This window comes from Nerophis ophidion, unplaced genomic scaffold (assembly GCF_033978795.1).
Source record: "Nerophis ophidion isolate RoL-2023_Sa unplaced genomic scaffold, RoL_Noph_v1.0 HiC_scaffold_32, whole genome shotgun sequence".
Classification (NCBI taxonomy): domain Eukaryota; kingdom Metazoa; phylum Chordata; class Actinopteri; order Syngnathiformes; family Syngnathidae; genus Nerophis; species Nerophis ophidion.
In genome coordinates, this window is record NW_026906954.1 from 1,288,706 (window position 1) to 1,305,589 (window position 16,884).

Below are 16,884 nucleotides of genomic sequence, written 5' to 3' on the forward strand. Positions count from 1 at the left end.
GAGGGGATGCCTCATTTATCGCAAAAAAGTCGTCTGGTTTAAGCCAGGTTCGCTAAGACCGATGACGTTAAGGTTGTTGTCTCTAATGACCTCATTGACTAATAACGTTTTGGGAGACAAAGATCTGATGTTTAGAAAGCCCATATTATAGGTAGTGGGCTGTTTTAAGGAGTTGTTGATGAAATTATCCGTAGTAGCAATATTAATAATGTTGCGTTTATTATGCGCAGTGTACTTAAAATAATTACGACCATATCTAGGAATTGATATGACGGGAATTTTCAGATTGTCTACTTGGCGCTGCGATAAACTGAACGCATCATAATTTGCCACCTCAGTAGAACGCATGTCTAACTCTGACGTGGTCATAGACACAGTAGAAAGAACATTTTGTGAGTTGTGTATTATTCTACGAAAATTGCTATGTGTACAGGGATCATCCAGCCTGGCGCTGGCTAGTTCTAACTTAACTGACTCCATACCCAGGCTAGCAGGCTCTGTAATTGCCTGTGACCGGGCTTGCTCTAGTGCAGTTAGTCAAATGTGGCTCAATGCGAAGTCTATGTTCCGAGACAAGAGGATAGCGCCTTCCTGGTTAGGGTGAAGGCCGTCTCTCCTCAGCAAGCCAGGTTTGCCCCAGAAAGAGGGCCAATTATCAATAAACGTAAATCCCTGTTGTCTGCAGAAGCTATCCAGCCACTTGTTAAGAGAGACTAATCTGCTATATCTCTCATCATTGCCTCTCCCAGGCAGGGGGCCAGAGACAATTACTCGATGCCTGGACATCTTTGTCTCTGTGCGATATAGAAAATTACTATATTGTTAGTATTGGAGTATAGATTCTCACGCAGTTGCTTTTAGCTGCGGGCATTACACTACATCCTCTTCTCACTCCTTGTCTCTCCTTCTCACAGAGACATAAAACAAGCGCACCTTCTCACATACGTCACATACTGTCGCGCGTGCAACGTCATACGCTCTCGCAGAGCAGACAGGTAGCGGCATGGTAAGGTTAGCTGTGGTGCTAACGGTGTGGTGCGAGTGGTAATACGTGAGAAAGAAGGTGCCAATCTGGTAACAAATGAAGGAAAATTTAATTCCAAAGAAAAACAGCAGGGAGTCCATCGTCTGGCGGTGGTTTGACTTCAAGCGGGAAGATGTTGAACAGACAACCATAATATGTCAAGTATGCGGCAAACGCGTTGCTCCAAAAAGTAGCAGCACTGCTAATGTGTAGCATCATTTGAAAATAATGAGGAGTGCTTGGAAATCTGCATGTCAACATCTCAGTTTGGTGCCACACCCACAAAATGCCCAAGCAACCTGCGGAGAGGCGGAGCCGGCAGTCCGACAGCGAGGCAGGGCACACCCGTTGCAAGATGGCAGCGAGGAGGCTTAGACGGCGAGCATGCGGCGAGGCGGAACGCGCCAAGATTGACGCCGCAAATATTATCAGGTAAGTAGATTGCCCAGCTGGGCACGATTAAACAATCCTGTCGCATTGTGTCAAAGGGCGGCAGCCGTGGTCGTGAGGGGAAGAGGCGAAGAGAAGTGAAGGAGCTTGAGGGAATCTGACGCTGAGCGCGAGAGACTGAGAGCGCAAGGAAGAAGACGACGCACAAAGCTGAAAAGCCGGGGCGGACGAGCGAGCAGGGAACGGAAAGGCTGAAAAGCAAAAGACGTTCTTATTGAAAAATAAAGAAGTCTAAACCTGCTTGACAGGATTTCCTTCCTTGGTGGTACGTGGAACCCGCATGACAGCAAGCAACTGTCACACAGTCATTTCCACATCAACACCATATGACAAAAATAGTCAACAACAGAAGGAGATAACGTCCGCAGGAACCTACCACATAGTGAAGGACATACACTATTTGATTTCTTATTATGCAGCTCATTTTTATTTGACACTTATTGAAATATCTTGTGTGACATCATGCACAAAAGTGCACTTTATTTGTTTGAAACTATTGTAGTGGTGTTCTGTACAAAAAGTGCACTTTAATTGAGTGTTTTGATATGTCATCTTAGTGACATCATGCACAAAAGTGCACTAATAGCTTGTTTTAAAATGTCTCTGACAATCTTGCACTTTCTGCTTTGGAAATGACATGAATGTTTGTGCCACTGTTTAATAAATACACTTTTGCTAATTTGACTTAGTTGTGGTTTCCCTCTCTGCATGAAAGTTTAAAAGTAGCATATATGAATGCAGTATGAAGAAGAATGTTTGAATGTAGACACATAGAATCATCATACTGCTGTGATTATATGCATCAAGTGTTCATTCAAGGCTAAGGCAAAATATCCACATATATATGCTGTATCGTGATGTGGACTAACAATATTGAGATATTAATAAAAGGCCATATTGCCCAGCCCTAGTTAGAATGGGATTTTTTTTTTTTTAATATATCCACCATCAAGTCTTTTATAATGATTGTGAACGATAGAAAAATTCCCCCAAAAAGTGCAGTTCCTCTCTAAATTCCAATGATTAGATTTAAGACTTGAAGTGTATGAGCATGAAGTGATGAAGCCTACTTGGATGAGAGGACAAAGGTCTTGTAAGACAAAGTGAAGAGTCCAGTTGTGATGGATTGAATGCCCTGAGAATAAAATGTTGTGCTTACTTGGACTGTGATGAAGCTGTGAGGACTCAGGTGGTTTGTCTTCATGCTCTTCAGTCTTCACATAGACAACAGTCAGTGGAAACTTGCTGACATCAGCCTCCTCCTGCCCTACAGGACACTCTCCCTCCTGACTGATCCACACTTCCTCCTCTTCCTCTTTAATGTGGGGGGGCTGTGGATCCTCCTCTTCCTTTTTTATGTGAGGGGGCTGCTGGACATCTGTTGGGTCAATAAGTCAATACAATTAAGAGAGAATAGAAATAGTTTTGGACTGACACTGTTAACGTGTTAATGAGTTCTTTTGTGTGTTGTGTTAAAAGTGTGTAGTTAATAAAAACACAAGAAAGACTTCCTTTTGTCCCTGCCTCTAAAATGACTTCAAAAGTGGTACAGTGAGTAAAAGAAACAGGCTAGGAAATTTGAGGGGGGGCAATTTGAAAAGTCCTTCTAAGAACTAATCAGCATTGATCAAGGCGTTCTTAATTCATAATCTAACCATGAAGTGCTTTGACAGGCTGGTCAAAGGTCACATCACCTCTACCCAACCCCCCTTCACTTTGCATATCCAAGTGTTTCACCAAGGATAATAATAATAAGACTAATAATGGATTAGATTTATGCAGCGCTTTTACTCAAAGCGCTTCACAGAGAAGTGAGAATCCAGCATTCACTCACTCCATGTTCACACGAGGTGGTGGTAAGGGATGCCATAACCACCGCAGTACACCTGTCCCCGCAACACCTGGGGGAAAAAAATGACCACATTGGTCCAGATGCTGTTTGTGGATTTCAGTTTGGACTACAATACCATAATCCCACAGCTCCTGATCAACAAAATGGACTCACTAGGACTGAAACACCCCTGCAAAACTAAATAAAGGACTTTTTAATTATTTGTACGGAGAGGCAATAACAGATCAGACACCATTATGCTGAGCACAGGCTCTCCACAGGGCTGTGTGCTCAGCCCCTTACTTGTTACATCCTGATGACCCATGACTGTTGTGCTCAGTACAACACAAACCACTTAGTTAGGTATGTGGAAGACACAACAGTGGTGGGTCTCATACATGACGACAAGGAGAAGCACTACAGAGAGGAGGTGGAACTTTTTTGCTGACGGGCAGCAGCAGCAAAAAATCAATGCCCATGTCCAACCACATATGATTATACTTAGTTTAAAACACCCTGTCTTAAGCATAGAGTGCAAAAACACATGTTTCCCGGCTGTGTTTTGTATGGTACTCAATTGTAATACACTTTTCCACCAGTTGTGGCAGTATTGACAACCTCAAACAAACAGAAGAAGTCATAGAGAAGTTCTGACAAAAGTGGTGAAACTGTTTTTTATGTGCACTTTAAATTTGTCGGCAATTTAGTTAAGAAACGTATTAACTATTAGTTGATGTATTTTAGCAGAACATGATTGTATCCAGTATATGGGTCAAATGCAGAGGACATATTTCGCCACACCTAGTAGGTGTGTGACAATCATTGCTACTTTAACTTTAAATATATATATATATATATATATATATATATATATATATGTATATATATATATATATATATATATATATATATATATATATATATATATAAACACACATATATATATATGTGTGTTTATATATATATATATATATATATATATATATATATATATATATATATATATATATATATATATATATATATATATAAATAAAGCACTATAAGAGCACTGACACACTTCTGCCAAAAGATTTGGGAAACAAAGCAGTGGCCCCAAAAATTGACCCCCCTCCCTAAGAAAGAGAAATCAAGGCAGTGCCAAAATTACAGAACCATCAGCCTCATTTGTCACGCTAGCAAAATAATGCCAGTTACAGTTGAGTTTAGAATAGTTTTGTTGTCTTCACAAGTCTCCCGCTCTCTTGTTTTTTTTCCTCTTATCCGGCCGATCTTATTTGGGCACACGGAAACAACCGGAAAGAACCAAAGTATAAACTGTATAAACCAAGGGTGTCAAACGTACTGCCCGCGGGCCAGATTAGGCCCATGAATAGGTTTTATCCGGCCCGTGGAATGAGTTTGCTAAACATAAAAATGAGCCGAAATTTTTTAATGAAAGAAACGGCTGTTCTGAATGCGTCCACTAGATGTCACAATTAAAATTCTGTGTATCTTTGTAGATCAGGGGTCGGCAACCCGCTCTCGCATGCTGGTTCTTTGATCACTCTGATGTGGCTAAGCTGTGTACTTGCCGACCCTCAAAATTTTTCCCGGAGGTTGTCCGGATTGCAGTACCTTTCCCAGAAATATCCCTGGGCTAACATTCTCCGGTTTACACCCGCATAATTGTTTTGAGGGCGTGTCATGGTGACAATGCTTTTAACGATCTTTAAAACATTTCGTCGCGCCCGCCTTCACGCCATGCTATCTGCGTGCCGGCAGGTCACATGTAGCATGTGACCCCTGATAGCACACATCATCGACTGCAAGGCATACTTGGTCAACAGCCACACAGGTTACACTGATGGTTGTGGTATAAATAACTTTAACACTCTTACTAATATGCGCCACACTGTGAACCCACACCAAACAAAAATGACAAACACATTTCGGGAGAACAGCCGCACTGTAACACAACATGAACACAACAGAACTAATACCCAGAATCTTATGCATCGCTGACTCTTCCGGGTGGATTATACCCTACCTACCAACCTTGAGACCTCCAATTTCGGGAGGTGGGGGGCGTGGTTGGGGGGCGGGGTGTGGTTAAGAGTCAACTATTTAATATATATATATATATATATATATATATATATATACATACATAAATATATAAAAAATACTTGATGTGGAGAGGGGGCGTGACGCATGCGTTCCCTGCGGGTGGGGTATGTGCAGGGGCCGGCCACGAAGCGGCAACAGGTGAGTGGATACCTCAGCTGGAATGAGTTATCTAATCACCAGTTCCTTTATTTGGCAGCCCTGGAGACCATGAGGGAGGAAGGAGGCAGAGAGCTGCACAGCAGGACGAGAACTGTTGTGTGGGAGCTGAAAAGCAGAAGTCCAACTGTTGTGTGGAAAAGGAAAATAAAACTGTGTGAAACTCTGAAGCTGGCAGTGGTGATCCTGTCGGTGGTGTCAGAGAGAAGAAGTCTAGCAAAGCTCCTAGAATGTAGAATATATGTAGAATAAATGTATATTTTTCATATATCATATATGTAATATATTATATATATTATTTTTTATTATAATTGTTTATTGTGAGTGAACTGTGGAGCTGAATTTCTCCCGGGGATCAATAAAGTACATTCTATTCTACATTCTATTCTATGTACAGTAGATTGCAGTATTGCCTGTTTAAGAGTGTCACAACATTGCTTTACGGCAGACGAACAGCTTTACGGTAGACGAAAACGTGACTGCTGTTGTGGTGTGTTATTACCGCGCTAGGAGGACGTTAATGAAACTGCCTAACAATAAACCCACATAAGAAACCAAGAACTCGCCCTCCATCATTCTGCAGTTATAACATCATTGGACAGACACGATCTTTATAGTGTGGGAAAGTGGACGTGAAAACAGGCTGTCGACGCGGAGGGGGCGTGGCTTCCAGCTCCGCCTGAATTTGTCCTGGGAGGTTTTCGGGAGAGGCGCTGAATTTCGGGGGCCTCCCGGAAAATCCGAGAGGGTTGGCAAGTATGGATTATGTCCCCCCCCCCCTGTGCGTCGGTTGAGGTAGGCGGGGTTGGGGGGGGTGTATAATCTACCCGGAACAGTCAGTGATGCATAGTATTCTGGGTATTTGTTTGGTTGTGTTCATGTTGTGTTACACTGCAGATGTTCTCCGGATGTCATTCTTCTTTGGTGTGGGTTCACAGTGTGGCGCATATTAGTAAGAGTGTTAAAGTTGTTTAAACGGGTACTGTCGGTGTGACCTGGATGGCTGTTGAACAAGTATGCACTGCAGACACATCAACATGCGACTGGGCCGGTAAGCTGTTAGCACAGGTTGTAGGGGCCATTAAAGATACCACCATCATAGCATGCCCTTATTATTGTTGTCAGGGTGAAAACCAGCCGACATTCACGAGAATAGATGCTCTGAAATTCAACAGTCTCCCGGGAGAATTAGGAGGGTTGGCTAGTGTGATGCCGTCAAGCGGCATTCATATAAATCTTGCAGGTCGCACTAACGTTACATTTTCATATTAAGGTGCGGGCCGCGTGTCTGAGACCTCTGGTTTATACATAACACAAAGCAAAAAAAAACCTCTGTTTGCAGTGTTATTTCATTTAAAATTCCAAATGAGTTTTGTGGCTCCCATTGTTTTTTTTATTTTGTGAAAGGGGTCAAAATGGGACTTTGAGTGGTAAAGGTTGCCGACCCCTGTTGTAGATGATGCTACATATGGGAAAAAAACAAACAAACACAATGTTAATGCAGCAGTCGAGGAAAATTAGCAGACTACATAAATAACATCCTGTAATTTGATGTTGATATTTTATTATCTTGATAGATTGAGAATAAACACCAATGAGTGGACTGATGAACATGATCAAATAATTTATTCAGAAAGTATAAATAACGACTAGAGATGTCCGATAATGGCTTTTTTGCCGATATCCGATATTCCGATATTGTCCAACTCTTAATTACCCATTCCGATATCAACCGATACCGATATATACAGTTGTGTAATTAACACATTATTATGCCTAATTTTGTTGTGAAATCTGAAGTTGTCTCTGTTTTTAAGTTATTGTGCCGTGATTTTACCAGTCCGGCCCACTTGGGAGTAGACTTTTCTCCATGTGGCCCCCCATCTAAAATGAGTTTGACACCCGTGGTATGAACAAAACAAATACAACATGTGTTACATGAAAATGACAGTGAACTGATCTAATAACATCTAAATAAGAAGTCCTGCACATCATACTGTAAATGACTTTCTCGGGTTGTATTGTATACCAGTATTAGTATAGTACCGCGATACTAATGAATCATATTTGGTACGATACCGCCTCGAAAAAGTACCGGTCCCCCCTTGTCCCCCGTCGTCATGCCGTGTCATTGCTGGTTTACGGGCAGAGGAGCATGTTCGGCAGCGCACACACACACAGCACTTACAAGCAGACACAGTGTGTAAACAGAGAAAGGAGAATGGACGCATTTTGGTCTAAAACTAACAAAGGTAAAGTTATAACTGTAACACCCTGAGGAAGAGGTGCTTTAAGACATTGCAAGCTAGCTAGCAGCTAAAGCCCATTCTGCAGTCGACAATATTTTAGCTACTTCTAAATCACTAATCGTCGCCTCCATGGCGACAAATAAAGTAAGTTTCTTACAAGTATTATCATCACTGCAGGATGAGGAATAGCTAAACATGCTTTACTACACACTGTAGGAAGATACAATAGCTCACCAGAGTCACAATGTAAACAAAGGATCACCACCTTATCGTGGTGGGGCACTTTGCATGTCTCCATGACCCCTAGAGCTATGTCGGCTGGAGTCTTGTACTCCTGGCAGGGTTACCCAAGTCGAACAGGTCGAAGGGTAGAGGCCAGACTAAGAGTGATCCCGAAGACCTCAACGGTGGAGCAGGCAGAAGATGGTAGCAGCGAGAAGCACCACAATGGCTGTAAAAGTGGATGAAGGCTAAGGGAGCACACCCCGACAGAAAAGCAAGCTGGTGGCGGCAAGCTTTGAGGCGGTTTCCCAAAAACCTGGATTCCGGCAGCTTCCTGCAGCTGTAAGAAGATGCCGGTCGTCTAGGGTCTCCCTTGCCACTGGAACGATCTTCTTACAATCAAGGTAGTGGCGTTGGGAAAAGCGCACCCTTCATGCCACTCTAAAAACCATCATTGCGCAGGTATCTTCTTTACCTGAGTCTCCGACCCCAAAAGTCTGACGGCGATGGAGCGTCCAGTAACGGGGGCAGGTTTGAATGAGCTGGAAGCTCTTAGCTGGAACTCTGCACGTCAGCGGCACAGGACAACGGTCGTTAGCAGCTGGGATTGAGTGGCAGCTGTTTCCGGCAGACTCCTGTGCGTCTGAACAGCCCCTATTTAGGGACCGCACTGCTCACCCCAATTGGGGAAAGGCCAAGAAAAGGTGGCCTAAAGATTGCCCACTCAACACAGTACCCGGGCAGGAAACCGCACCTGTCGGGACATTCCATTACGCGGTCGAAATACAAAGATTATACCATTTAGAATTGCAGCATGGAACATAAGGACACTCCTGGATGCCAGTCCGGACAGACCACAGCGCAGAACAGCACTTGTTGCCAGCGAGCTAAAGCCCTACAATGTGGATGTGGCAGCACTCAGTGAGACCCGATTCCTCGAGGAAGGCTCACTCAATGAAGTAGGAGAGGGTTACACATTATTTTGGAAAGGATACCCCATGGGCGGATCACACCTTCACGGAGTTGGTTTTGCAATCAAGAACAGCCTTCTGCTCAAGCTCACAGAATCACCAGTGGGTGTAAGTGAAAGGCTCATGACTCTTCGCATCTCCCTTGCAAAATCCAGACATGTCACTTTGGTAAGTGCCTATGCACCAACTCTGCCATCCAATGATGAAGAGAAGGATTGCTTCTACCAGGCACTCGATGACATCTTCAGTCACATCCCGAGGAGTGACAAAACCATGCTGCTTGGTGATTTCAATGCAAGAGTCGGAAAGAACACGCAAAACTGGAATGGTGTGACAGGCACCCACGGCATTGGAAAAGTCAACCCCAGTGGCAGGAGACTCCTTAGTCTCTGTGCGGAACACAATCTTACCATCACAAACACCATCTTCCAACAAAAGAACAAATATAAGGCATCCTGGATGCATCCCAGGTCCAAACACTGGCACCTGATCGACTTTGCGTTCGTGAAGAGGGCTGACCTCAAGGACGTGCTCATTACAAGAGCTATGCGAGGAGCAGACTGCTGGACCGACCACCGCATGATTCTGACAAAGGTCAGAATGCATGTTCGGCCCCTAACACGTCACGGTGCACCTAAGAGGAAAACACTCAACTGTGCCAGACTCTCCAGCAGCGACACCCGTGACAACTTCCGTCGCTCCCTAGCTGAGAAGCTGGCTGACATTGAGCCGCTGATCACCCCAGAGTCTGGGATGGATGAGAAGTGGACCTCCCTATCCACCATCCTCTTTGACACTGCAGCCCAAGTCATTGGTTTCAAAGCTAAGAAACACCAGGACTGGTTTGACCAGAATGCTGGAGAGATCTCCACCCTCCTGTACAGAATGCACAAGGCACACAGAGCCACCCTGAACAACCCACAATCCCAATTCCATAAAAGGCAATGGCAAGCCCTTTGTTCTGAGGCCCAAACAACTCTCAGAAAACTGAAAGATGATTGGTGGATCTCAAAGGCCAATGAAATCCAGTCTCACGCTGATAGAAATGATATGCACCGTTTCTTTGATGCAGTGAAAACCATCTACGGCCCCAGAAACTGCTCCCTGGCACCTGTTTGATCTGCTGATGGAACATCTTTAATCAAGGATCAGGCTATGATAGTGGAGCGGTGGGCTGAGCATTTTAACACCGTGCTCAACCAGCCTACCCCAGTGGACCCAACTGTCCTTGCAGAGCTCCCTGAACATCCTAGCTTGCCAGATCTCGACCTCCCCCCAACCTTCAAAGAAATCCTGCATGCAGTCAAAACCCTGAAAAACAATAAATCCCCTGGACCTGACAAGGAAAGAGGCTACCTCTGTACACGGACACTGCATCTCTACATTTCAGAGGTGTGGAGACGAGAGTGTGTCCCGCAACAGTGGAAAGATACCAACATTGTGACCATCTACAAGAACAAAGGAGACAAATCCATCTGCTCCAATAGTAGGGGTATCTCTCTGTTGGCCATTGCTGGAAAGGTCCTTGCCAAGGTCATGCTCCGCAGACTCATCCCCGCAATATCAGAACGGGTCACCCCAGAGTCGCAGTGTGGTTTTCGGAAGGACAGGGGGAGAGTTCACATGATCTTTGTGACACGTCAGCTCCAAGAGAAATGCCGGGTGCATCACAAGGACTTGTTCATTGCCTTTGTCGACCTTTCAAAGGCATTTGACACAGTAAACAGGGACCTACTGTGGCAAGTCCTGAAGAGATTTGGGTGTCCACCCAAGTTTCTCACTATCCTTGCACAGTTCCATTCTGGGATGATGGCCCGAGTGGTAGTGGGAAGACACCGCTCAGATCCCTTTGGTGTGAAAACCGGAGTGAGGGAGGGCTGTGTGCTGGCTCCAGTTCTCTTCAATATCTTCCTCGTCTGTGTCACAACACTGCTACGTAGGGGGATGGAGGAGCAGGCTGGAGTTACCATAGACTTCAGGCTTGATGGTAACCTGTTTAACATCAGGAGGCTACAGGCAACTACCAAGCGGACCTCAGAGACCATCATATAGCTGCAATACGCCGATGACTGTGCCCTGGTTGCCCATACACCACAGGCTCTGCAAAACATCCTCTCGGCAGTTGTAACTGCATATACCAGAATGGGACTGACGATCAACACCCAGAAGACAGAGGTACTCTGTCTGTCTAGTGCTGACCTCCCACAAAGCCCCACAATAACCCTCACAGCAGCAGAGCAACAGCTGCTCACGGTGCCCACCTTTAAATACCTGGGGAGCATAATGTCTGACACCTGCTCAATGGATGACGAGATCCAGAACCGCCTCAAGCAAGCATCAGCATCTTTTGGTCGTCTAAGGAGAAGGGTTTTTCAGAACAGCAACCTCAAACTCCACAGGCAGCTGCAGTGTGGAGTCCATCATGACCCGACATCAACTCAGGTGGTTGGGGCATGTCATCCGAATGCCCAGCCATAGACTCCCACGCAAAATCCTCTATGGTCAGTTGCACCTAGGCCAACGCAGTGCTGGTGGGCAGAAGAAGCGGTTCAAAGACCAAATGAAGACCACACTGAAGAGATGCCAGATCAACCCCTCTTCACTGGAGGAACTTGCTTCCTGCCGAGACCTCTGGCGCTCCCACTCCTCACAGGGAGTGGATTATATAGAGGAACAGCGCACACAACACCGTGCAGCAAAGCGTGCGAAGAGGCATGCTTGCCGAGCCACCCCTGCTCCCCCCAGCACCTCCTTCACATGCCCGGTCTGTAACCGCATCTGTGGATCCAGGAACCGGACTGTTCAAACATCAGCAGACTCACAAATAAAAGAAGATGGTCATCATCGAATCGATGGACAACCATAAGCAAGCAACCAAGTACAGGAATGTATCTCGTCGATACTATGATTACATCGATATTTATCATCACAAAATCTTCTTTAGTTTTTTTATTTCATATTATATTTATAAAGTCAGGAAATATGTCCCTGGACACATGAGGACTTTGAATATGACCAATGTATGATCCTGTAACTACTTGGTATCGGATTGATACACTAATTCGTGGTATCATCCAAAACTGATGTAAAGTATCAAGCAACAGAAGAATAAGTGATTATTACATTTTAACAGAGGTGTAGATAAAACATGTTAAGATATAAAGCAAGCAGACATTGACAGTAAATGAACAAGTAGATTAATAATTAATTTTCTACCACTTGTCCTTAATAATTTTGACAAAATAATAGAATTTAATAGACACAATATGTTACTGCATATGTCAGCAGATTAAATTAGGAGCCTTTGTTTGTTTACTTACTACTAAAAGGCAAGTTGTCTAGTATGTTCACTATTTTATTTAAGGACAAACTTGCATGATAAACATATGTTTAATGTACCCTAAGATTTTGTGTTAAAATAAAGCCAGTAATGCATTTTTTTGAGGTGCCCTTTATTTAGAAAAGTATCAAAAAGTACCGAAAAGAATCAACATACATTTTGGTATAGATTCCAGACTTTCCATACATAAATAATAAAACCAGACCAGATTAAATGTTACACTGCTTCAAAAAAAGTCTACACGCCACTGACATAAACCTCTAATAAATAGTGTGTGGCTAAACGGTCTCGTTTTTATGAATCAATCAATCAACGTTTACTTTTTTAGCCCTAAATCACGAGTGTCTCAAAGGGCTGCACAAAGAGATCCCACATGATCACATATAATTAGTGCTGCAGCTATCCATTATCTTAGTAATCAACTAATCCATTGATTTATTTGCTCAATTAATCGAGTGATAAAAAAACACACATTATAGCCTCAAAGCTTCTTTGAGGGAAAATAGTTGAAATACAAAATGATATTTCTGGTAATTTTGTCTGTATACATACTGTATACCGTATTTCCTTGAATTTCCGCCGGGGCGCTAATTAATTTAAAACATCTTCTCACTACTGCGCTTATCAAAAGGGATGCGGTAAAAGTAAGCATGCGCTAATTATTTTAAAACCTCTTCTCCTTCCGGCACTTACCAAAGGCATGCAGTAAAAATTTGAGTGTGATGTAAGCTTGGACCTTAAATCTTACTGAATAGCTCTTAATCTTCTTCCCTTTATGCGATTTAAAATTACAGGTATTGAAATCAGCCTCCTCCATTTTCAAAATGATGACAGGGGAAGTGTCACTCGTGACGTCACGAGTTTGACCAGGCGGTAATACTATCCATCCATCCATCCATTTTCTACCGCTTATTCCCTTTTGGGGTTGCGGGGGGCGCTGGCGCCTATCTCAGCTACAATCGGGCGGAAGGCGGGGTACACCCTGGACAAGTCGCCACCTCATCGCAGGGCCAACACAGATAGACAGACAACATTCACACTCACATTCACACACTAGGGACCATTTAGTGTTGCCAATCAACCTATCCCCAGGTGCATGTCTTTGGAGGTGGGAGGGGCCTATCCCCAGGTGCATGTCTTTGGAAGTGGGAGGAAGCCGGAGTACCCGGAGGGAACCCACGCATTCATGGGGAGAACATGCAAACTCCACATAGAAAGATCCCGAGCCTGGATTTGAACCCAGGACTGCAGGACCTTTGTATTGTGAGGCAGACGCACTAACCCCTCTCCCACCGTGAAGCCCGCGGTAATACTAAGCATGCGCTAATTATTTTGCCAAGCGAGTTTGACCCGGCAGTAATTCAAGGCAGGCACATACTATATGCCCTGTGGCAATTCAAGGAAATACGGTAATTGTAAGCATTTGACAAATGATGTTGAATAGTTGAAAAGTTTACATTAACTTTGACTATCTAGTGAATTGGAATTGGCTCTCTAGACTGTTTCATCTGAGAATTTATATGTATTTGTCTGTGGAAACATCGAGTGTTCTGAATTTGTGGACGTCTGTAGACAATAGCCAATTAAAAGGTTCCGCCTATCAACCATCAAACTGTACCGTCAATCAAAATTATTAGAGGGGAACTGCACTTAAGCATTCTAAAATAACATCCAATTTAGAATTAGTTGATTAACAAAATGTACCCAGTAGTCTTTTTATTTGATCTCCTTTAAACATGCTGGGTTTTTTTTCCTCTAAATTTGACATGTAATAATATCTGTGGAATAATAATAAGAATAAGAAAAACATATTCTGTAAGCTTCTTAATATTTACAGGTTACAAATTGAGAGGCAATGTATTTAAAAGTATAAGACATTTAAAAAGGTACGTGCTGGAGGCAGTGCATCATCCCAATGAGACAATTTACTTTCTTATACACAATATGTTTAAGAATAGTGTTAATAATCAAATATAAAGTTAGTAAAGATGTGAGAGTAAGAAGTCAACAAACCTTTTATGTGTAACACAACTTGATGTTTCTTGAAAACAGCGTCCAGTAGTTGATTGTCCTCCTCTTTTCTTTTGGAAAGTTCCTCCTCACACTTTGCTCCCGTTCTTTCGCACATTTTCACACAATCACAACACTTTACACTCACATTTGATTTCTACTTAGCGAAGTGTTGATAACGTCAGCGTTTCTTTGTTAGCAGCTAACAAGCTAAGCTAACAAGCTAAGCTAACTAGCACGTGACGCTTCTCAGCTTTATAGTCCTGACTAGCAAAGCAACGAAAATATTTTCGCAGACTGAGACGTTCTACCCTGAAATAAATAATTAAATATGTCTCTTTACGACATAAATATTTACATCATAGCGAACAAATAACAACACTAACTTATTAGCGTCCGCCTTCACTTCTTTGTCCTTCTTCCATGTGCTTTTACGACAGTTGGCACACTTGACGTCACGAGACAGCGCTGCTCTGCTCTCGCGAGATGTTTCGTGCTTTAAAAAAAGCTTTAAAAAAGCGATATAATAAATTGTATTATCTAGTAGTCTTATATTATGTATTGTTATATTTTTCAGAAATATGTTAAAATATTATAGCACTATAAGTACTCTTAACGTTAAAAAATAGACTTTATGTGAAATATAACCCCTTAATTACGACATGATGCCAGCAAAAAAGTGACTTGCAGTATCTTCTAAATGATTGACACATATTTTCTGCTTTATAGTTGCTGCATCGATATTGGAAAAATTAAAAAAATATAATACAACCTATTACTTTTGACTTGATGCAATACCTTTTTAAAACCTGGAATCAGCCCATAACTAAACATTATGGCACTTAACATAAAGTGATGTGGAAAATATTTACTTACTGACACATCTTTTCTGGAATAAAAACAACCTAAATCTCAGTTATTTTAATGAAATAAATCATATTGAAGTTCATTACGTTTTTTCAATACTCCAAATTACTTTTTGGCAAGCGTTACATTTTGAAGTCTTTTAAAAGGGAATTTCAACAAGTATTGAATGTACTTTATTATGATGCAAAACTCTCCCAAGTGTGATCCAGTAAAGCAGAATAGATGTCAGTCACAAGACTTCAGGTGTTTTTTCCCTCTTTGATCATTTGCATAATACAAGGGCGTCATCTACTGTACAAAGAATGTTATAACATGTAATAATACAACATTTCTATTTTTGTTTGTCGTCAGACATTCAGTCGTTGTCGTTCTCAAAAACATATGCAAGTATTTTGCGTCATGTTTGCTGAGGTAACAATGAATGGATGTATAGTGAGCAGACAACATGTGGACACAGCATTCTTCTTCTCTTATTGTGTTTACACACACAATTATACATGATATGTACATATACAAGTGTCTTTTATTACTAATAATTAGTTCAAGTTCAAGTTTATTGTTCTTCGGTCAATGGTCAACAAAGCAAACAAACAGTTGTACATTCATAGATTGAAAATAAAAAGTTGTACATTCAGAGATTGAAAATTAAAAATGTTACAGACCGAAAGGGTTTAGGCTGAAGTTAAACACTTATTGTGCCTAACCCTGTAAACAATTTCAAGTACAAAATAAACTTCGGAAAATTACAAAATGTCCTTTGCACAACTTATTATAAACAACATTATAAACAACATGAACGTAGTTCAATTTTATACACAGTACAGGCATGTGAAATATCCCTGTGTACATATAGACCTTTGCACTAATTATATATACAATATATACAAACAATTGTACTTCTATTATTATTTATATCTCATGTTTAATTTTTAATTAACATTCATCATAGTATTAACTACAATGTTAATTCAAGAGTGATATATTTTTTCAAGACATTGGTCTTAAAGTGTTTTTTCAATGTGTGAATGGAACTGGAACATTTGAAGGAATCATCCAAGCTGTTCCACAGTTGAACTCCTCTAACAGAAACACATCTACTTTTTAAGCTCGTTCTTATTTTGGCTTTCTGAACCTCTGAGGTCATAGGGATTCTCTCTGGGTTTAAATCTCACTTGTAGACACCCAGGCAGCATGTGGTTATGAGCTTTGAAAGCCACAATAGTAGAATTGAGGTCAACAAGATGGTGCAGTTTTAATGTTTTTAATTGAATGAACAGAGCATTGGTATGGTCATGATAATTCGCATAAGTTACAATTCTAATCGCTTTCTTTTGAAGTAAAAATATAGAGTTGATGTTTGATTTGTAATTGTTTCCCCAGATTTCAACACAATAATTAAGATATGGGAGTATGAAAGAATTATATAACATGATAAGAGCCTTTTGATTCACAGAGTTTTAAATTTTATGTAACATAGCAATATTTTTTGCCATCTTTGTCTTAAGTATATTTATGTACAGTTTCCAATTTAATTTATCATCTATATAGATTCCCAAAAATGTTATTAAATACACCCTTTCTATCTCCATATCATCAATTCTTATATGACGCTGTATGTTATTTTTCCTGTTTCCAAAAATTATATATTTAGTTTT

The 16,884-nt window shown here is 41.8% G+C and overlaps 1 protein-coding gene across 1 annotated transcript in view; it reads right to left on the reverse strand.

Moving 5' to 3' along the window:
- Positions 1-14,816, reverse strand: part of LOC133546569 (uncharacterized) — a 56,001-nt gene extending 41,185 nt beyond the window's left edge. The window contains exons 1-2 of the mRNA XM_061892335.1: positions 14,366-14,816; positions 2,634-2,852 (exon numbers count right to left, since the gene is read on the reverse strand). Of these exons, the coding sequence (XP_061748319.1) occupies positions 2,634-2,852; positions 14,366-14,480 (334 nt within the window). The 5' untranslated portion in view covers positions 14,481-14,816. The remainder of the gene's footprint in view (positions 1-2,633; positions 2,853-14,365) is intronic.
- Positions 14,817-16,884: the final 2,068 nt, after the last annotated feature.